We start from the raw sequence: 22,657 nt of genomic DNA, 5'->3' as shown, positions 1-22,657 counted from the left end.
TGCAGCACGCAGTCTGCTCCAGCAGATGGTGAAGAAACCTCATCACTTATTAGCCCTGGTTGCTGTTTCCACACACACCCCCCCTCAGAGACCAAGGGTTCAGCTACATGTACTTCCAACACTAAATACTGGGCCACAGTAAAGTGTTATGGGTCCAAGACTAAAACAAAGCACTGAAATATTTACTGTAATGACAGGAAAGTTGTCACCAGTCCAGTGTAGCAGGAGTTTCCAAAACCTCTGCTTCTGCTGCTGTTGATGTTTGAGGAATCACTGTTTAAATATGTGTTGGTTTTTTTTAAACATTGAGCAAAAATAGAGAACGCTGTAAACATGCATGTACTTTTTTTTAAGTTTATGGAGAAATGCTTAATTACAAGAGAATATGAGAGGAGATTAATAAGAGGATTGCTGGTTTGATTCCCAGTCTTGACTGGGCTGTAGTGTGTTGAGCAAAACTTTTTCACTCTTAATTCAGGATTCAGTTATGGATGTGAATGTATAATATATAGGTATATAATGTATAGGAATGGAGAACTGTTCAGGGCAAATGGTACCACGGTCCTAGACCTACTGTGATTGGCTCTCACTGTGACCATAAAAAGGACCAGTAGAAGAGATGAACTAATAAATAAAATGGAAACCAATGTCTTTTAAAACAAATATATATTACATATATATTACTTGTACCAATTATTATGCTCAAATGTTGCCCAGTGGCAAACCATGGGTCCAAACTGTTTCATCAGAGATTTTACATCTGTTTTTTTGAAAGACGTTTCTAAATGTGTTGATCGAATGTGAACCAAAAACAGAATAAATGTACTATTTATTAGAATAATCAGATTCTTGTACCTTTTGATGTACTCTGAGGAGATCCAGCACACCCTCCATCTTCAGTGGCTCCTCTGAAAGCTGCGGCCAGGTGGTCAACAGGCACTTGAGATCACCAGTCATACCATAACCTACATTTAGAGAACAGAAAAGGGACTAAACATTCTCTAATAAGACTGTCGTAGTGTCATTTGTTACACTTAACTTACCAAGCTTTAGGACATTGTTCTGAGAAAACAAGCTCCTGACAAAACTAATTGTATCTGGGTGGTGACAGAAGTCACTGGCACAAAGGTCCAATAAAAACACGTGGTCCTGAACCGCCAGCTGTATCAGGGCAACCTGCTGAGCTGAGCTGCAACCAAACGTAGGCTGCCACTCCATGTCAACCCCAACTACAGCATCGTCCTAGGAAAGAACAAGGAAGGGCTGATGAGTAAACATCTACCCAATAAACAATGGTTTACACCTTAACCACTCGTTTGAGAACACATGGTTTATGTAGTTAAGTAGAGAAACATCGACACATATAGTACAAACATTTTAATGAAATCATAAATAAATAATACATGTACTGCCGTAAAAGCTCTGCTCCCTGTTTTTGTAACAAGATTTTTCCCTAATTGGATTAATGTAGGTCTCTTTACAGTCACTGAATGTCAGCTTATGTACCGTACCTTCAGTACCACAACTCGACATCTCTGCAGAGCTTCTGGCGTGTTCACAATGTGAACTTTCTCCTTGGCGAGTGGAGCCTGGTAGAACTTCTGACGGTGAAGCTCAGATGGCGTCCACTCCTCAGAATCTAATTTCTTTCTGTTAAAAATATTATCATAAATATATGAAAAATATACTCTAAAAGGATAATATAAGCCAAATGAAATAATAGGGAAAATGTAATTAACATAATCTTTAAGTGACCTCTTTGGTACAAAAGGATGAAGAATATTCTGGCTCACTTACTGTAGACTTTGAGGCAGACTTTGCTGCTTCTCCCATACACCTATGGGAAGGCGGTTACGGGGAATCTTGTATCTTAGTGACACCTGAGAGGCTTTTTCCAGGCTGTGGTGATCCACCAACAGCTCCACTAGCTTCACCTGTAATTCTAGGTCTTCTGCTACTACAAACTAAACAGAAATAATACACCCAGTAAATATAAAATCTAGCCAATTTGCACATGGTGAATAAATGTAAGAGACACATACATGTACGTGGTCACTCCAGTTCTCCTCTGTCATACTTTTCTGGAAGGAAAAAGAAAGAAAAAGAAAATAAATTTGTACTATGTTGATCTCAAGTGCCAAGCATGTGGTTCCTCTGGGAATCAAATCCAGGACTCTCTGCTTCCGAGGCAGGTGTGCTAACCGTTACACTATGGAACCGAAAACACAGTTAAAAAAAGGTTAAAGGTAAACAAATATTTTTACTCGTAAAATACAAAGCTAATATTGGTTTACTGTGGGAAAACGTAACTTCATACTGATTCTAACCCACAATTTAACTGTAATATCATTTCACATTCAAGATACCAGTAACATAAGCCCATATATGAGCCAAAGAGACTGAGATTGATCCCCTGGGAAAACTCATTCACCAGCAGTCACTGAGCTCTGAGTTTAAGAGTGTGATATAAACTGTACATACCACAATCTTCAAAGGCCAAGTCCATGCAAGTTCTTTGTTTATATTTGATAATATCATGTTAACTCTTTTATGTGTGGCTGTCAAATTATTGTGTTACGTAATTGTTACACGGTAACTGTGGATTTATCGCAATCATCATAATTGTGAAAAATCAACATTCTTGAACGTGAGAACAATGTACAATGTACAATTCACCGCTGGAACAGAGAGACAAATAACGGCAACATATAATATATATATATATCAGTTATAGTAAAACTCTTAACTTCATTCATCTGGCTAATTCCACATGTATATTCACACTCCTTACCTCCCCAAACCTTTTATACATCAGGAAACGTAACGTGTCCAGCCTCCTCTTGCGGAGAGCATTTGAACACATGCCTGAGTCAAAAAGACAAGATCAGAATCAGTTCTTCCTGACTGACCGAGGAACATTCACATTGAATCACCACACACCTTGGTCAATGTTGAATTTCTCCACTAGCCGTAGGACGTGTTTGGTGAGAACTTTGGGTTGAATTACCCCCATGTAGTGTTTGGACTGAAAGAGGCGAGGGTAACGTCTACAGGAAAAAACACACCCACAGTCATTAGGATGGACACAATGATACAAATACACAGCATTCATTCTCATGGAGCTTTTTGGGGGTTTCATACCTTCTGATCTCATCTACAGTGAAGCCTGGATGGCACCACGAGTCCAACAGTGTCACCAGCTGCTCTTCTAGATCACGGTGACCTGTGACGAACATCTCCACCATTGACAGCTTGTCCTGCAGGATTAACGGGACACAAATCTGCAGGGAAGAATTATTCACAACAGTTCATACAATGAATATATGAAGTATTGAAATGTTTTCTTTTGAGTATGTCAGATGCACAGATGTCATCTCACCTCCTCCATGTTGACTTCATTCTGTAACTTTAGCTTAGTGCTCAGCACAATGGCCTGTGAGAAACATAAATAAAGTTTTATTTTTTTAGAATACACAAAGCCAACTTTTGATAAACACAAAAACATATTTTCCATAAATTCATATTTGTTTTCTTTCATCTGCTTCCTCCAGAGGTCATCACAGACTCATTTGCCTCTATCACAGCTGCTGAATACAATACAGCTAAATGATAATATCAGATTTGTCAAATTATTGTCTGATAATGTGTTCATTTATATTTGTTTAATTATGTTATTCAAAGCAATACATTGACCAATAAGTGCACAAAGGCTTCTACACCAAGGAGGCAGCCTCCAGTCTCAACAGTAAAGCCCTTAACATTGAGCTAAGAGCTAACAGCTGGAGTGAAAACGTGTGTCTGGATGCTTTTACTGTATCAGAGGACAATGTTAGAAAAGCTACTAAACTTAACAAAACAACAACAATAAGTCACAATAGGGCCAGTTTCCCCATGCTGCACAACAGTGCCAATTGTCCCCCTCCCATGTCTCCCTTTGGCCCCCACCCACATTACCCCAAAGGCAAGCTAGCTTAAGCTCAGTTGCCTCCGACACATACGTCAGTGACTGTTGTTCACATGCGGTCAAAGCAGCACAATCAAGAGCAAATCTGACAACAAGGGATGCAACAGCTGCTTTGTGAACGATTCTTTAAAATAGTCAGCCCTCTAATCCACACCATGTCATCATTACTGGGAGCTGCTGTCGCTCACAAACATGATGCAGCGAAATATATGCAAAATTATCATTACATTAGAGATTAATTCATTTCATTTATCGGCAATAATTTGTTATCGAACTGTTCATCTTCTCTATTACCACTCATTACTAATCCTGTATAGTCCAGCCTCCATTAAAAAATATCTGCATCTTTAACTCTAACATCATGAACAGAGTTAAATAAACATAATTTTCTACCAACAGACAAAATGTGTTGCAAATCTGTTGCAAAAACAGAGACAATCACCTCTTTGTAGTAGCCGAGACCCTGCAACTTCACAATGTGCAGCCGGAGTACAGATGGGTCCAAGGAGTGGAGCTGGTAGATATTTATAAGGTTCTCTACAAAGCTGGGATAAGTGTCTGTTAGCAAACCCAGAGCACGATGCTGTAGCGACAGGGCTTCCTGCTCTGGAAGCGAACTCAGAGTCACCTTCAAGGGGGGAAAAAAATTAAAAACATGGAAATAGTTTAAAACAAATATTGGCTGGTCCAACGGTGGATTAACATGTGTTACATATGCACATACTGCAGGATGGGAAATTGGCACACAGTTCGGGCTTTAGTTCTCTTTAAATGTCCATAGTTGTCCATAATATCCCAGATTTTTCTGAACTACTACAACAATGTTTAATTTAATGTTTAATGTAGCAAATAATCATATGTTTTGCATAACATATATCACATACTTTGTACAAATTGTAGGAATTTAGATTTATTTTGAATAGAGTAGAATTATTTTTGTGATCTAGTTGGTCTTTAGGGAATGAGAAATTATTTAAAGGTAATACATTCTATGAATAAATAGGACGTCTTTGCACATAGATATACCCATAATTCTAAGTCTGCTAAAGGTGAATCAGACTGGACCACAAGAGTAAGCACTGACTCAGGGGCTGTCTTTAACAGATATTCTGTACCTGAGGTTGTTCTTTAATCCAGGTCAGGAATTCCATGAGGACCTGACTGCCAACGGTGCTGCTCCGACCCTTCTGTTTGCCTGAACAACCCTCCAGGATTGTAAGCAAGTCCTCCAGAGGCTGAGAGAGCTTTGGAAATCCTTGGAGAGCCACACATCGGAACTGTGATGAAAGTGACGTTGCAGTTAAGACGTTATTTTTATTACTATTTGTTACTCTATTTTTGCTAAATCGCTATCTGTGATGAGGCCACATTTGTTGGTATCAATGTGTGAATTTTCCTGCCAAACCTGACATTTCAAATTATCCATACAAAACACGTGTGGTTAATGTGTGAATTATACTTGTTCTGAAACTGAATGTAAATATACAATAGTAAAAGGAAAATGTGCTCTGGAATTATTTTCAAACAAATCCTGAACCAGTATATCGTTAAAAATGATAAAATAAAACTTTGATTTCCTGGTTATATATATCAGGGCTATCCACCAAATTGATTTTTTAACAAGATTTTTCCCTCATTGGATTAATGTAGCTCTCTTTACACTCACTGAATGTCAGCTTATGTACCGTACCTTCAGCACCACATCTCTATATATATCAGGGCTCTCCGCCAAATTGATTTTTTAATCAGATTAATCACAAAGCAGCAGTGATTGATCATGATTAATCTACTGTGCTTCTCTTTCACTTCATTCATTTGTTTATAGAATTGAGTTTAAGTTGTACAACCACATTTTATTTTATTTTTCATATTACTATTCACCTACTATTTTATGTCTAATATTTAGGTTGTAAACCTTTTCTATATCATATTCAAAATAAACTTTGCAATTCCAATTTTTTTTTTAAACAACTGCAGCGTTGATCTGACATCTCCCCCTTTTGACCCCAAAGACAGAGGATTATGACACACTCTGGGTCTTGGCCTGACTGCAAACTCTGGCATTACACATTTCCTACAGGAGAAAAATAATATCTGTGTGAGAAAGCTTCACACTGCGTCTTAATTTGCAAAACAGATGTTATCCTCTCAATATCCTCCTCAGACAGATCTCAAGTTCATTCAGTGCAACACAAATTCCTTCCTTCCTACTGACAGACACTCTGGTTTCCTCATTAAAACACGCATGCACACATTCGCCCTCGGTGCGTGGAGCCTCATTTAAAACATGCCAGTCCTGCAGTCCTTCTCCCGCCTCCTCTTCCTTCCTGTGCCACTGTTACTCAGACTTGGACACACACGCACACACAAAGACTCAGTCCTGCTATCTTTTGTAAACAAGACACCCAGTGAATATTGCGTGTGCAACTGATATGTACTGTGAAAGTCACTGACCGACTGCAGATCTTTCCAGTTCCATAGTTCCAGAAGTTGGTCTCTCAGCACGGCAGGGTCAAGACCTGGGGGATCACATACACACACACAGAATGATGAGGTGGAGTTTCACTCTGACCTTTCAACTCTGTCAAACCGTCAAGGAATAAAACCTGTGGGACTTTACTCTCATTCTTCACTTTTGGGTACAGTTTTTAAACTCTTTTGGTGTTTTTCTTTGAATATTCTGATTTGAGAGAATTATTTTGAGAACAAAATAAACTGTTGAGATAATAAAAAAGAAAATGAAATGCTTGAGCAATATTCAAGGCAGGGCTGTCAGTATTCATCTAAAGTTAGAACATCTGTTTGAGCACGGGGTAAAAGGTCAGACTTGAGGTAAAAGAAAACATTCAAGTATGACTCTGTGCAGCTGTCCTCCAGTAGAGGGCGACAGTAACGCAGGTCGACACAGGAATCCTGAAAGTTCTAGACCTCTTAATAATACTGTTGTAGAGTGCCCTTTAAGAAGGGTGATGTACAGCCACACAGATCAACAGGAACCTTGCACTGTTGCTCTGAGAGAGGGCAGCAGTTCTGGCTCTGACACGTCAATGATAACATTCACTTTAAATATCCAGTCAGCAGTTGCTAGTCTTGAAGAAGGGCAAAATCCACAAAGATGAGGTAAACAAAATGAAATTGTAAAATATCTCAGGGAGAGACATAAAGAATTGAGAAGGTGAGGACGTTTATTGATATATGGTAAGACCACTAAGTGTCTTGGCTGCTTGTAGCTTAAGGTGATGCATTTCTGTGATTGGTCCGGTTAAATGGATGAGACGTGTTTCAGTCAGGTCAATCTAGCCCCCAAAACATGTAGCTGTTAAAATTGTGAGTTGTTGTACAGCGATTTGGTGTGGTCTTTCAAAAGTGCAGTGTGAAGGTGAACCCAACCAACTGAAGGTGCAAGTCTTTACAGCCTTATTCGGGCGAATCAAACAGAATCCCCTGGAAGATCCTGCTGCCAAAGCATTATTATACTGCATTTATAGCACCCCCTGGTGAGAACAGAAAATTAACTAGATGATCTGTATGCAACCACAACACCCAAATCGCAAATTCTCGCATATTTTACCATTACACATCTACACATAGTGTAAACCTTATTGTAAAAATCATTCTGAAAACTGATTAAATGGTTCCCATAGTTAAAAAGAAATATCCCACATGCAAAGCACAGTATCAAAATTCCTTGTTTTGTGTCCAATGTAATAGCTTATAGGAAACTTGATATAGTGGAAAGAATTGTTTGTTAAAAGAGGCATAGCTGAGAAGCCATAACGTCAAATATTATTTCTATAACAGGCTCAACAGAGCAGCCGTAACATTGGATTAACAGCTGAGGCTGGTTGGAGAGTGGAGGAACGCAGCATTAGCTCTGCATTCCAGCTGAATCTGCAGCCAAAATACTCTGGAGACTCTAGGGGCAATTTTTTGGATGTCCACAGTCGGTTACAGGGCTTGGGAAAAAGAAGGTGTACGTGCATGTGAGTTTCAGGTTTTTTCTTCTCCTTGCCTGTACATGTGTTTCACTGATCTTTCCCAAAAACTTCAGATTCTTCTTGCTCCAGGTTACATGCCCTCCCCCTTGTCCCCATCTCCTTCCCAGGGCTAGTTTTCCTGTTCTCCTCACCCTCCCTGCAGCAGCCTCTCTCAATTTTGTCTCGGATTTCCCCAGGAAAGGGCTAAGCGATGGTCATGGTGTAAGAAATACAGCCTTCCTGATGCAAAGCATGGGAACACTGACCAAACGGCCTCTACTGCACTTATACATCAGTTTCTTCATCTTTAGCTTACTCCAACTCTTCTTTCGTAATTCCATGTTAAAATAACTTTTATGTCCTGGAGATTCTTTCATATTTATCTCCCATACGCACCCTTTTCACTTAAGCTACACTGAGCTTCAGTCCAGAGAAATGGCACCTTTGTAATCCTTTAAGATAAAAAAAAGTTCAATTACTTAAAGGTTGTCGTCTGTCTTTAGTTCAGCAATAAAGCTCATCAAAATAGTCTACACCCCCATGTTAAAATGCCATGATTTTGTCATGTAGAATAATGACACCGACACATCTCACTTCTTAACATTTTCCATCTGTAAAGATTCCTGGTGGGTATTTATTGCTAAACCTGTGAAAATAGTCTCCTACATTCTTTTTGGACTGTGTTTTCTGAGTCCGGGTTGCAAGACATTTATCTCAAGTAAAATGCGTCATAGTCTCATATTAACTTTGGTTACATTACATTAACTCAGATGTTTGAGGGAACCACAAATGCACCACACTTAAAAAACACTTGTAAATATCATGGTGTCAGCATTCTTTGCCTTTGTCATCCACTTACAAGGAATTGTTATTATTTTCAAATATGTCCACTTACAAGGAATTGTTATTATTTTCCCGACCCCTGAAGGTTCCCGTCAGGGGTCAGGAACCTTTTCAGCAGAAAGAGCCAAAAGTCACATTTTTAAAAAAATGTATTTCTGTGAGATCAATAGAATCTTAATGAAGTATTAAAAAGGGTATTAAAGTTTGTTTTTTTTAAATTAACGTTGTTATACTATCCATACATAAAATATGTATGGATAGTGGAATAAATTCTCACCATTAATGCGACTTCTGGTGCTGCATGGTTTTGATACGATTAGCTCCAGGGCAAAAAAAATAATGTACGGAACAAAATGTGTAACAGAGTTATAAATATATGGTTCCACTTGCCATACAACAGAGTTTAATACACACCACATAAGAAAAACCTTAATTTATCGTACGGTCATTAAATGCAACACTTCTGCTGATTATAGTCGTGATCCCCGGAGAACAATGGTCAAGCTCTGCTGTCCTTATGGTTGGTGCACATGTTAGGAGCTCTGTCATTAATTCATTTGATTATATTCATTTTATCATTAACTGTACTGTTATTTACTTTCTATTTTCAGCGTCAGACCTGTGTGTGTTTCTCCAAAATGGACTGACTTTGTTTTCATTTTTATTGCCAGAAATAAAAGATGACGTACCAGATGAAACAAGTTGAGTTTTTTAAAGATTATTTTAACATTATTATTTCTGTAATGTTTTACTTGAATATCAGCAGAATTATTTATTACTTATTGTGTTAAGCAGTACTAGCTAAGATTTATCTGAGAGCCAGATGCAGTTATCAAAAGAGCCACATTTGGCTCGCGAACTTTAGGTTCCCGACCCCTGCTCTAGATTAAGGAAATTATGGTATGGCAGTGACTCCCTATCATTGCGCTGTGGCACATTAGTGTGCAAAGAGAGATCATCTGGTGCAACACAGAAACTACCTACATGACAGTGAGAGGCAGAACAATCAAAAACCCTTCCACTAAGTGGCAGCTGATGGCTATTAAAAACAGCAAAGAAAGAAAGAGACACAGAGCTGCTTTGGTTGTGTATTTTTCTTCAATTCTTGCCAGTTTATCAAGGACGTGTTCAACTAAAAAGGACAGGGTTAATACTCAGTACGTGCATAGCTATACTTTTTGTGATTTTTGTTTGGTAGTGCACTGTGGGATTTCTTATGTAAAATATGTGCAGTATCTCAAAAATGGTTGTGGAATTACTATGGTCTGGTCTGGTTTGTTATGATATGGGATATCATGGTATGGTATGGTATAGTACGGTACAGCACAGTATTGTATGGTTTGGCCTGGTGAGTGGCATGGCACGGTATGGCCAGATATGGTATGGTACTTGATTTTTTTTTTCCCACAAAAGGCAGTGTAACATCGAAAGATGCAGGGTGCATGTTACACTTTCACAGCTCATTATAATTTCACTCTTTTGCCAGCATAGAAAACAGTCAGCACCAGCGTGAACTGGGTTTGTACAGAGAGGACTAAGAAGCAGCTACAGCCCAGTGAAAAGGTTCTTTAAATTAAACTTCTGAATGACAACGTTGCTGTTCTTCCTGGTTTTCTGCTGTTATAAACCCTACTCTCCAACCCATTCACTCCACTAACGAACATGTGTATGTGCACACTGACTCGCACAAACACCAACAGCACAACCCACTTCACTTTGGCCTCCCTGTTTGCCTGAGGAGAGGACGGAGAAGCAGCAGAGTGCAGAGGAATGTGGAGCGAGTAGTTTCTTTAGAGTCTTGAATGGTGGGTGAATGACAGAGTTGGATACTCCCCATTCACTACCACATAATAACCCCATCACTGCACACAAATACATGGACACGCATACAGTTCATGCACTCACTCAACGTGAGCGTTTTTCCACCACAGTGGAAGCGGTAGAAAAATACTATTTGTTTTTCAGGTAATCTGACGCAATCCATGTCTCTGTCTCTGTCTGCTTAAAAAACATTAAAGTCACACTTAAATTTCAGTACAATTAGACAGAGATTAAAACCACAGACAGGTCTGGGAGTCTGTTGCCAAGCAGCTGCCAAAATAAAGGAAACACAAAGATCAAGTGTCTAAATGTGGCGTTTGGTGTCACTGCAGCCACCCCAACAGTGTCAGTGTGACTTGGCAGCGGTTGTGCTGTTGGTGGTTCAACTGCACTGGAAGGACGCCACCACATTCCTCCACAAGTGCTTCTCTTATTTTCTATTCTGTCAAAGGTGCTAGAACAAAGCTCTCAACAGGTGCAATTACAAAATCTTGAAAACCAGGAGAGGGACTACTAAAATTGATTCCTATTACTGCAGTTTTCTAATGGTAATTACCTCAGGGAAATAAACAAAAAACGAGCAAGTGTGGAGGGACACATTCCAACAGGCTCCACAATGGAAAAGAAGCCCACTGCAAACCACATTGATTCTGTGAGCAAGATTGCTAATCTTAGCATTCAAAGAGAAGACATATAGGATGTAGTAATTACTTGACTTATTAAGACTGTCTCAAAAAATATTCAGAAAAAAATATGTTTGTACTTGTAAAATAAAATAAAAATAAAAACTGTCAAACAAACCTGTTGCTTCTGAAGAAGTGTCCATTCCTGTCTGGAGCATGTCCCTCAGAAGTCTCTGTACAGAAATAAGCACAATTATAACTCAATAAAGTACACACACACAAAAATGCAAATACAGAACTTTCACAAAGAAGTGTAAAAAAATACTTTTATCTACAAATTCTTCTTTTTGATTGCTTGTTGAGACTTTGTTCTTTTAACTGTACAGAAAGCAAAAATTGTCAGTTAATGTACTTAAATAGCAAAAAACACATGCTTGAATGTGACCACAAGTGTTATTTTCATGGATTAGTTTGTAACGGTCTTTTATCTGTATTTATTGGCTTTTGCATTTTTGTTGGTCCAGCTTTCGGACTTTGGTCCTACTGAATAGTCACTACCTGGCCATTGGGGATAACTGTAAGCTATTTTTGGCTGGAGTTGAACTATTAATACATATTTACTGTATACTGTAGTATATTGTTTATACTGTTTATACTGTAGTACATTGATAGTTATTTTAATGTTATTACTGTTACTGTTCCATATGTAATACTAATAATAGATGTATTCAGTATTAATTCAGTATTCGGTATTAACATGAAAAGTTTGTTCAACCACAGATAAGCCAAGAGAAACAAAAAAAGTTTATTGTGTTTATTTGAAAGATGACAAAAGACCAAATTAAATCATTATGTATCTTGTTTGGAACATATTACAACAGCAAAATATTTTGATTAGGGTCTTATTGTGATTGTGAACCAGTTTTGCTGATAACATGATTCCTACACACAGACACACACAAACACCTGTGGGAACTGCAGTCTGAGAAAGGGCACGGTGCCAGCTGGCTGTGAGACTAGATTTCAGACTTTTTTAAGCTTAAAGTCTGCTTTTTTTCTCCCGGTCTGAACGTCTGCATAGTCCCTACAGAGGCGGGACTTGGCAGCCCCTCCGCCCCAGTAAATTTGCACTTGGGACAGCCTAGGTCAGTTATCGTTATAATATACCTCCACCTAGCGGTAATAGACATCAGCACACGGCCCCAAAGCTTGGCAATTGCTTTGCAAATTGTGGCTTGTTTTATCTCAGTCTGGTTAAAATGTTTTTAATATCCGATAATATGTTGGTACAACTTTAACAATCAGCAAGTCAAACGACACAATAAATAACACTGTTGTCATAAGACGAGTTAACATTTGCTATCGTGACTAATTAAAGCTAGCACACAGACATGCTAAGTTGAACTGTTTTTCAGAACAAGACGCTACTTACATTGGCAGTTGCTGGAGCCAAAACCAATAAACACTTAAATAGTCTACGGTTATATTTGTTTTTTGTCGGACAACATTCACCTTTACTACTTTTTATCTTTAAACTACTACTGTCAAATACATTGTGACCATTCCAGAATATTTTGTGTATGGTACATTGAACCTTGAACGGTGGTCATTCAGCCCTGTATAGAAACTGCTAGGCAGCAGTTAAACATAGAAATACACAAATCTGGCCACAATTTAAGGAATAAAACGTCTAATACACGCCAGCACGCTTGTATTAAAAATAAGATATTAATTTTTATATTTTGAATAGCAGGAAATGTAAATAAATATGCCTGTAGTCTTAATTACCGGGTTAAATTTACCAGGTTCCTGCGTTCCACTCTTCGTTGCTTAGCATAGAAAAGGCTGTTCATGCAAGGCCAAAAAGCGCTACTGCCCCCTACAGGCATGGCTTTTAAGAGGAAATGTACCACTGAAGTCTATTTTCTATGCTATTGTACTAGTTTTTGACCTCACGTCATTGTTGAACATACTTGTTGTATTAAAACAAAACTTACGAGGTGTATTGACATTGCACGGAAAAATAAAATAAAATTGTGCCCCCCAAAAAATTAAGATATAGATATTAAAGATATTAAAATAAAACCCACCTAGTTTTTAAATTCTGAAAATAAAATATTAAGTGTATGTAGTGTGTATGTTTAAAGATCGTATTTACTGTAAAGAAAGAAGTATTGGTACTCTTTAAAATACACTTAGGGATTAAACAATACATTCACTTTCTCACACCATATAATTAGGTCAGATACTAATATTACAATAACCCATTCTTAAAAATAAATACATGTTATTACTTCCAACTCCATTGTTGAAGTTTATTTCTCGTGTCCATAACGCCCCTCCCTCACAACGGTCACGTGGTTAAAGTTATGTACCACGTGAACAGCGTGTCACTTTTAGTACAACAAGTAAAGTGTGGATGGATAAGAGATGTGTCTGTTGTTATTTTCAGACTCCCAGACTTTGCATAAGTATTCCCTTAGTCAGTTAGTCATTGAACTTTCCATTTTTAACTCTGGCTCGTATTCACAAGCACAGACAAACTCCAGAAGCACGCACTTGCTGTGTCCATATTTTTCAAACACAGTTAGCCCCGGCTACGAGCGATTTCCACTTTCCCCCCTACACGGAGCTAACGGCTACGCTGTCACACAGACATGGATTGGCAGCCGGGAACTGGAGCCTCGGTTTATCCCGGTGAAGAGCTCAGTAGTGAGGCAGCTTTAGCACAGAGGCTACGCGGTGGTGTTTTTCACCAACAGCAGGTAAGAAACCCCCTCTGGTCGCTGCTTTAAAGTGTTAGCCTAATGAGAGGGTCTGACTTAGCAGAACAGTATGCTAACCTGCTAAGTGAGTTTGTGCTAAGATACACTGCTCACTTGTTCGCAGACAACGCGCACCTGTGTACAGTATATATTTTTCACTGTGTTGGATAATATTAACATTTTATTTTAATCTTAGTTAGTTCAACATAGCTTCTGGGAATTTGTAAACACAATCAGGCTGTTTATGAAAAGTGAAAGCAAACTTAAACCCAATTAAATCTCTGATGTAACGTTCACAATGACCTGTACACAAATCTGTAATTGAACAATTTCAATGAGCAATGTATGTGACTGATTGAATGTCTCTTAAGACGATATAACAAATATTATGTTAATAAATATCTTTTTATATAAAGTAAATTCATTTGAACATACATTAGTCTTCAAATTGACACTATTGACTAGAAAACGTACTTTGTCTTTTTTTACTAAAAAATCTCACTTTACTAAGTTTTTCTAGTGTTAGAAAGCCTGCTCAGCCCCTGGCTTTTATACAGATCAATCCTACGTTCTCTGACACTGACTCTGTCAGCTGTGCTGCGGCTGCTGTTGGCGCAGCCATAAAGCTGTGGACAAGTTGAAGCACTTATTTTATTTTTAGCCTTATGGTCCTACCCTCTCAATGCAGCAAGGCTGCGATGATGGAAAATTAAAAGATGGTGGGCCGACAAGTAAGTGATTCTGTCTGTAGCCGTTAGCTGTCAGACCCTGTTATATTAAAAACTCATGATACTACTTGAAGAAAAAAAGCGAAATTCAATTCTAAAAAATGTCACAATCATTTTTTCAAAATCTATTGAAAACTGGCTAAAGCACACACACCATATTTGCAAGTGAAATGATCAGTTGTGTGTAAGAGATTTCACAGATACATGCCTTCATAAAGGATGGTTTGACCACAATTTATATTAAACTGGAATCATACAAGTATCTGTTAGGTGTACTTGTATATATACTCTATTTTTTTGTTTTACTTTGTTTGTTTCTTTCTCTGTACCGACCGTGACCAAAAGTGCTTCCTGTTCTTCTTTAATCTCACTCCCAGCCACCTTTGTCTCGTCTTTGTGACTGTCCAATGGCAACACTGTGTCAGAGTCAACAGCGCTGTGTCAAAGCCTCCATCGTCTCCAGCTGGAAACTGGCCGAGGCCCAGGACCAGCTAGGATCACTTGGCGTTCACAGCTCCGAGTCTCTGGAGCAGGAACGGGCTCGGACACTGGCCTGTCCATCCGAACTCACACACACTGAGGCCGAGTGGCATCGTAAAGAGAGCATGCTGGGAGGTCAGGAGGCAAACCACAGCCCTGACCTGGGAACTGTCAGAAGCTGGGATGTTTTTGATAAGGTATAAGAGATGTAGAGAGAAAGAGATGAAAACTTGTTCTACTCTCTAATGATAATTCTCCCTTTTTTAATCATTGATTAAATGTCCCATCACTTTGGCAGAGTGTCATTAACGTCCATCATCAGCCGGTCAGCATGGATCAGGACAAGTGCAATACATTTCACCAAAAGTATGACAAAGAGATTAGACATTTTGGTAAGTAAATAAAAAGGTGAAGCAGAAATGTTTGTATCTCTAGTGGCATCTGGCAACATATACAAGCATATCTGTGGACCATCTTTAGGTGGTCCACAGAGGTGCAGCAGAGGGGTTGTGATAATTTTCCCAAAATATTTTTGCTAAAGGTTTAATGTCTTTAAGTACATTAACACTCTATCCTAAATGTACACAACTTCAAAGACTGCAAATTAGCTAAAGCTAGACATTTTATGTAGATCATAGTTTCCCATTTACTGTGGCAAATGCAATATGTAACGTCCTTGTTAAATAAACCAAAAAATATAAACATGAATCTGACATATTGTACCATTTGGACAAATTGATGCTGAAAAAATCTTTCTAATCTTATTTCTAATAATTTATTAATTTGAACTTCATTGATCCTACTCTGGGGAAATTCTTACTGCTGCGGCCCCTTTGGAGGAGCCAAGTATGTTGACCCTCAGGGCTTGAACCCAGGACCTTTTGCATGTACTGTAAGCCATATGTGTAAGCAGGCATGATAACTGCTACACTGTGGAATGCTGCACAATATAATATTAATTTTTCAAAACCTGTTTGTTTTCTCAATAACTGAGGAAAGAGAAGAAAAGTGTTTTATGAATCCTGCGAGAGAAATCACTTGTTAAAGCAACAGCATTAGAGGAGAAACATCAGATAATGATGCACAAGCACAGCACGTACAGTAGCACTAGGCCCCGTTTTCATCCGTCTGTCATTGTAAGGCCCTTGTCCTGAAAACATCCCACTCTGTTTCAATGTGTTACATTTGGGCTGCACCACTGCTCCATTCTCTACATGAAATATGACCATAAAATTCCCCAATTCTTTCCCTCTTCGTCATTTGAAATTCACTTTTTTTGTTTTGCTAATTTACCCTTCTAATGTCCTAGGTATGCTGAGGCGATGGGACGACAGTCAGCGCTTCCTTGCGGACATGCCTCAGCTCATCTGTGAAGAAACAGGCAGTTACTTGATCCTGTGGTGTATGAAACTACAGCAAGAGGGGGTAATATACCACAAAATCCAAGTAGAACGGTGTTATCGACAAATCTGTGTGCATTGTTTTCAAAACTTGCTCCTTAAATGTGTTTTGAATGTGATGAACTGCGTGTTCCTGCAGAAGGAAGCACTGATGGAGCAGGTAGCTCACCAGGCCGTGGTCATGCAGTTCATTCTGGAGATGGCCTCAAACTCTCAGCAGGATCCCAGAGGCTGCTTTAGACAGTTCTTTCACAAAGCCAAAGTAAGGAAGCTGCACTCATCTGATATGAGCTTCTAGGTCAGGCGTGGGCAAACTACGGCCTGTGGGCCAGATATGGCTCACCGGCCTGTTTAATCTCGCCCACCACACAAGTTATGGTGAAGACTGACAATCTTTGTTTCAACAAGTTAACTGTAAATTCAGTTTCTGCCACTAGATGGCGGCAGACAACAAATATGCCAAATTATAGGTTTAATCTTGTACATTATATTTATAATATTTTACCCAAACATTCTACATCCAACCGATACTGAACCGGCCTGCCAGTCAAATTTTGTACTCCTGACATTGTTTGACCAACCTGTGTGTATTCTCAATTGTCTTCCACTCTGTGAAGGAGGGACAGGGCGTCTACTTAGAAGTCTTCCACACAGAACTTGATGCCTTCAAACACAGAGTGAGAGAATGTGCAGCCAAGTGTAGAGATGATGATCTCAACAGTTTGGAGCAGCAGAATGTGAACACAAACTGCAAGTTCGAACCCAAAGACTCTGTGAGTTTTCCTCTGTTTTACCAATTTGTCTTTTAGTCTTCTTGAGTCTTTTGAACCGTGAAAAATAGAGAGAATTTGGAACAATTCATTTCCACTAAATTCATAATTTTTTACTTCCTCTGAGGTCACTTTGATATTCTTTTGATGGGAATATTTTGTTAATCTTTTCTTGAAAGTATAGCATTTTTGCATATGTTTAACAGTTTGTGTTCTGCATACATTAACCTTACACCTGGCTAACCTGAAGTTAATTATTCATGTTTTTTTTTACTTTAGTATGGAGCTTTACATTAGAGTAAATGTTTTTTTAACATTCAGCTGTGGACCAGCACCACAGCTGCACGTTTGTTTAGATACTGGATGAAACTGGAACTGAATGTTGGGCTCAAAAGAATTTCTGTGTTGTTGTTTGAACGTTTTCAATGTAATCTCCCACCGCATAGTTTTTATTTCCCTCTTGTCCTAAATGTTCTGAGGCAGCTGGCATGTCACAACAGCTTCTATCTTCTATCTTATAATAGTTCTGTCTTTTCAAGATTTGTTTTTTAGGTCACTTTTTTTAAAGAAGCCCAGAGTTTGTCTCAAAGAACTGTGTTGTTTACACACACACACACACACACCTTTGTGTCCGTGAGATGCAGCCTCATTTTTAATAGACAACAACGTTTTCTTTATATATTTCTGTGTTTGAGAAGACCATGATGCATTTCTTCTTTTTTTTTCCTCCTCTGAATTTACTCTTTGTATTCTGACACAGTGCTGAGAGGAGAATGAAACTGGAAACCCTCCCCTTTTGGCCCCACAGCTTTAAAAGCTGCCAATTTAGAACAAAGAGGGGGGAAATGGCATCTCTGCCCCAGTGTGTGGTGGCTGCATTCAAGTTTGGAGCCTTGGCTAGATCCTGGTAGTTTGGAATCGTTCTGCTCTTTAAGTGTTCTTCCCCATGTTTCCTCCCTAGTAAAAAACAAAGTAAGAGTAAGAAAATATAAACTATATAATATAGATATATAAGAGTAGACATATCTGAATATTTAATACAAATATCTAAAGATAGAACAAGAGGAGAAAATAATTGCTAAAGCATATGACAGAAATGAGAAAAGTGAGGAATAGCAGCTAAATATTTTCCAATAAGCTAACATTTAGAACTACAGGTTCCTCCAGGGTAGAAGCCATAATAAAATTCAACTTAACCTGAGTACAGTTAGGCATTTTTTTGTCCCTAAAAATGTTTTCAACACAAGCAGGTCAACAAATGACTAAAATTAATACAATTAAATATGCAACAATTGTTCATCTTTTTTTTTTTGCATTTTCAGAAATGTTCCGTTAGTATCCAGCCTGACGCTTTTCTTCTTCTCCAGCAGGTGGCAGGATTCCCCGTGAATCGTTGTTTAGAGGGCGGACTGTGGACAAGTACAGGCAGGTGGACAAAAGACGAGGCCACAGAAACAGAGGACATTCGGATGATGGAGACCTCGTAGCCCACGTAGAGGGAGCCGCTGCTTCACTTGCATCTTCTCTCCATCCAGCAAATACAGACACCGCCGGCTTTCAGCAGCACAGCAGTGCCGTAAACAGCAATACAGTACAGACGCAGACAGACAAATGGTCAGTCCACAACACTGCAGTCGGTGCAGGATCTGCCAGGAGTAGTGTTTTTACCATTTCACAGCGTTTGCAGCAGGTTGTTTGACAGATGGAGGTCTGAGATAAAGGCTGCTTACATACACAAACTGCAACCTAGGCTGTATCCATAGGAGAGGTTTGTGTGTCTGTGCGCGTGCATGCGTTTTATGTGTGAAGGCATCTGTCTGAGTCACTTCAAGCAGGCAGTAAACAGTCTCTCAGAACAAATACTTCAGCTGGAGGCCAATCAGATGAAAGAGCCGACACTGGTTGAATAATCGCTACGTTATCATCAGTTAAAACCCAGAGCTGGCTCTTAGCATACGATACACAGGCAGTCGCCTATGTATTGTCTAGGTCAGAGGTCTGCAACCGGTGGCTCCCGGTCCATATGCTGCTCTTCATCCCCTTTGCAATGACTACACGAAGAATAATGTTTGGTATTTGTTGACCAAACATTCACGACTAATACAGTAGATACCAGTGGTTGCTGTAATGTTTCATGCCATGTTTTATCTTTCATACAGTGTTTCCACAGAAATCAAAGTTGAGCCATTTTCACAACACTCACACTTTAAGCAGCACTGCTGGGAGAGTTGTAATAGTCATCTTGTGTGTTGTTTTTTTCCTAATCTATAAGAGAACAAACACTCATGCTTCCTTTGTATAATTCAGTATAATTCTGTAATATGACTACAGCATTTGAAAAATTATGCACGGCACAATATGCGTCATCCAGAGGCTGGAACTCTTGTGTGGCTCATGATCTATTTTATTTAGTGGTAAAATGACTGCTTAATCACTGACATTTGAAGGGCGAGAGGGGGCGCCAAACTATAATTTCGCCTGGGGCTCTGAAATGCTTAGAGACGGCTCTGGTTAAACCCACGTGTGATGCACCTGTAGGCAGATGATTTTTTAAATACAGGTTTTCCTGCTTTTTTCTGTTCTCAAAAACATTGAAATCATTTCAAAGTACAAAAACTACTGTGTAGAGCTGTCGAAATCATGTCTGGTCAACAGGTGGCAGTAATACTTCCCGTGAAGCTTTGCTAGCTAAATCAGAAATGCAGATAAACAAGAGCTGCACCTTAAAGAAAGGTAGATATATTTGTTTGGGCAGTATTTGAAGACATATTGCAAAAATACAACATTAAATGCTAAGTATGTAAGAATTTTGAGTCAGGATTATTAATCAATTAGCATGGAGCTCTGCCACCCCTAATCTCTAGGGGGCATTGTAATGCTAGCAGTGGTAAAAGTGCACAATATGCTGCTGTACAAAGCATATGCTTGCTTTTTGCAATATAAATGTAACATGAATTTTGTTCTCTTGGTAGCCAAAGCACTCAGATGTGATGCACTTGTACTGCAGAGTTCAAAATGGGAACGTACTGTATCATCATCCACGTGGAAGCAGAAAAACAAACCACAGGGTTGCAGAGAAAAGCTATATGAGTGGATGAATTCAAACTAAAGCTTATAATCTTTGCATTAGTGACCCTTAACATTAGTTGCTACAGTTGCATCCGTAACCAGTAGAGTGCATCTGGTTTCATGGCCTTCCATATACACTTCATCCTCATCCTCTACCTACGACATTTTGTGTTTGCGTCACCGTCTCCCATAAATTAATTAAAAGAAACTCTTGCTCCATTCTTCCGACATATGAAAAAAATTGCATTAGAGCTAGTTGGGACAAATTTGTTGCCACACAGGAAGACGCCTTTGCTTACATTCACTGGTTTCACACCATACATAGGATTGTGCTACATTAGCTTCCTTCTGTTTGTGTTGCTTTTTTTGGGCATTTTCTTTCCTTCATTATGGCTCCCAAGCATAAGTCTGACTCTACTGAAGCTTTGATGTCCTAGATCAGTGGTTCTCAAACTGTGGTATGCGTACCACGAGTGGTACGCAGGGAAAATCCATATTTTCACATTTACATTTTCAGTTGAATAAACCTGAAACATACCATGCAAAATAATACAACCTTGAAACATAAACATCTTTCTGAACATTTATATCTGTGTGGTGGAAGCTAACAGGGAAGGACCTATGCTGCTGTATTCTACTGTTGGTCATCATGGTGGTACTGAAAGAGCTCAATGTTTTCTCAGGTGGTACAGAGTAGAAAAAGTTTAAGAACCATTATTCTAAATTATGAGGTGTAGGTGAGTAACATGGGTACTTAAGAACAGTATGTGAGTTCAGACTGATGGCAAAAATCAGGGCCCCGTGTACAAATTTAAAATGTAAAGAAAACCCAGTCCTCGGAATATAAACAATAAATTACATTGAGAAAATTCCCACCAAGGTGTGGGAATCCATTTTCACTTGTATTCTCAATTTCACACGTTGATGAAGTCAATACCAGTTATAAAGCTTTTCAGCCACTCCTATTTTTATATCCTTGTTTAGAACTAGGTTCCTTTTTGTACTAAGTACTAATACTGAGCAACTTCCAAAGAAAAGCCATTTCCTAATACAGGGCCAATAATTGTAATAGATAAAAAGCATTTTCAAAACCAGTACATGTTTCATGTTCTTTCTCCATAGAGTTTGCAAGTTTTACTCATGTGCTTGTCTCATCTTCAGGCACTCTGGTTTCCTATGGCAGTCCAAAACATGCACGTTTAGGTTTGTTCTTTTTTTACCCCAGTTGTGAGTGTGAGTGTGAGCATAAATGGCTGCTTGTCTCTATGTGTATAGACTGGGGGACTGTCCAGGGTGTGACAATAAATGGAAAAGTTGCCGGTGTTTATTAAACTCAAATTAGATAGGATTGGAAAGCTTATTCTGGATATGAAACATGTGACGTAAGACAAGTGCAAAGAAGTATAAATAATTGTTTCATCCTAACCTCTTTCCGTAGCGCATACATTTATAAAGGCTGTAACACTGAACCTCACATTGTCATGTGATATTGTGCACTTACAGTTTCCTGTTTTTATTCCGCTGTCCATCCACAAAGTCACAAGTGCTTTAGCCCGGTTAGACTGTGTACTCAGTGTGTGGTTTTTTCCCATCACATAAAAAGTATTTTTGTGTATTCCAACCTTTTTGAATCACGCCACATATTTTATATTAGAAATTCCCACAGCAAACCACTAAACAGAAATGTCCCAGAAACCATATGTAATTAAAGATAATTAACTTCCAGCTTTAATTTACTTTGAATTTCCTTGCTCAGTATCAAATTGGTGCCTGTTTAGTTAATCATAACACAGATGTAAAGAAATTAAAGAAAGACACCTGTAATAACTCCTTCAACAGTTGTGACTGTTTATTGCCATCTGCCATGTATTGAAAGGGTATTTATTTATTCTACCTTTTCACAGTCAATGAAGGGAAAAGGGCTGAGCTTCACCTGAGGAGCTTTTACTGTTTGTTCCCGTGCAGAACTGTCTGCATGTGAACATGTCGAGCACTTTATATTATTATTATTATTGTTTTTAAAACCGTTTTCACACTTAGGTTGTCATCATGTGGATTAAAACCAAACATTTATTTTATATTTCTTTACATGAATTTTGCAGACTATGACAGCCTGAAAAAAAGGATTAAAACCCTGACACACTGTGTCTTTATGGCATTTTTGCAATATTTTTCTATCTTTAGGTGTGTTGTTTAAACTCGTAATTATTGTTTGTT

The 22,657-nt window shown here is 38.7% G+C and overlaps 3 protein-coding genes across 12 annotated transcripts in view; 2 read left to right on the top strand and 1 right to left on the bottom strand.

Annotated features, from left to right (window-relative positions):
• The window catches only part of exd3 (exonuclease 3'-5' domain containing 3), a 47,618-nt gene extending 34,486 nt beyond the window's left edge, over positions 1-13,132 (bottom strand). For 2 of the 5 annotated variants that reach the window (XM_025062835.1, XM_025062837.1), the window contains exons 1-14: positions 13,031-13,132; positions 11,407-11,461; positions 6,419-6,483; positions 5,080-5,241; positions 4,407-4,592; positions 3,380-3,433; positions 3,142-3,281; positions 2,941-3,047; positions 2,792-2,865; positions 2,043-2,081; positions 1,798-1,964; positions 1,512-1,650; positions 1,044-1,242; positions 856-965 (exon numbers count right to left, since the gene is read on the bottom strand). In XM_025062835.1, coding sequence (XP_024918603.1) covers positions 856-965; positions 1,044-1,242; positions 1,512-1,650; positions 1,798-1,964; positions 2,043-2,081; positions 2,792-2,865; positions 2,941-3,047; positions 3,142-3,281; positions 3,380-3,433; positions 4,407-4,592; positions 5,080-5,241; positions 6,419-6,483; positions 11,407-11,461; positions 13,031-13,117 — 1,584 coding nt within the window. In that variant the 5' untranslated portion in view covers positions 13,118-13,132. Of the gene's footprint in view, positions 1-855; positions 966-1,043; positions 1,243-1,511; positions 1,651-1,797; positions 1,965-2,042; positions 2,082-2,791; positions 2,866-2,940; positions 3,048-3,141; positions 3,282-3,379; positions 3,434-4,406; positions 4,593-5,079; positions 5,242-6,418; positions 6,484-11,406; positions 11,462-11,553; positions 12,637-12,660; positions 12,961-13,016 lie in introns of those variants that run through there. The other 3 variants (XM_017038431.2, XM_008324538.3, XM_025062836.1) reach the window with 3 other exon arrangements.
• LOC103389163 (threonine synthase-like 2) overlaps positions 1-22,657 on the top strand; it is a 649,915-nt gene that overhangs the window by 77,080 nt on the left and 550,178 nt on the right. The gene's annotated exons all lie outside the window — the stretch shown is intronic.
• cdc37l1 (cell division cycle 37-like 1) lies at positions 13,342-20,998 on the top strand. Of its 6 annotated transcripts, none has more exons than XR_522578.2 (8): positions 13,343-13,993; positions 15,099-15,398; positions 15,500-15,593; positions 16,511-16,626; positions 16,741-16,863; positions 17,219-17,374; positions 18,132-18,278; positions 18,739-18,876. XR_522578.2 is itself a non-coding variant. In XM_017038438.2 (7 exons), exons 1-7 carry the CDS (start codon positions 13,886-13,888, stop codon positions 18,856-18,858), a joined length of 969 nt encoding a protein of 322 aa, XP_016893927.1. In that variant the 5' UTR covers positions 13,342-13,885; the 3' UTR covers positions 18,859-20,998. The 6 variants fall into 6 exon arrangements, 3 of the variants coding, with proteins under 3 accessions (XP_016893927.1, XP_008322759.1, XP_008322758.1); XR_001761037.2 differs by having other exon boundaries at positions 18,132-18,343; positions 18,739-18,874; XR_001761038.2 differs by having other exon boundaries at positions 18,132-18,343; positions 18,742-18,858.

This window comes from Cynoglossus semilaevis, chromosome 14, assembly GCF_000523025.1.
Source record: "Cynoglossus semilaevis isolate Cse_v1.0 chromosome 14, Cse_v1.0, whole genome shotgun sequence".
Taxonomy (NCBI): Eukaryota; Metazoa; Chordata; class Actinopteri; order Pleuronectiformes; family Cynoglossidae; genus Cynoglossus; species Cynoglossus semilaevis.
Note: the sequence above shows the minus strand (reverse complement) of the source record. Positions and strands in the feature narration are given on the sequence as shown.

Bases quoted from the DNA above. Each gene is read 5' to 3' on its own strand.
- cdc37l1 (XM_008324536.3), top strand. From the start codon at position 13,886: ATGGATTGGCAGCCGGGAACTGGAGCCTCGGTTTATCCCGGTGAAGAG. The intron at 16,864-17,218 runs GTAAGGAAGCTG...CACTCTGTGAAG, and splicing joins AGTTCTTTCACAAAGCCAAA to GAGGGACAGGGCGTCTACTT. The intron at 17,375-18,738 runs GTGAGTTTTCCT...CTTCTTCTCCAG, and splicing joins AGTTCGAACCCAAAGACTCT to CAGGTGGCAGGATTCCCCGT.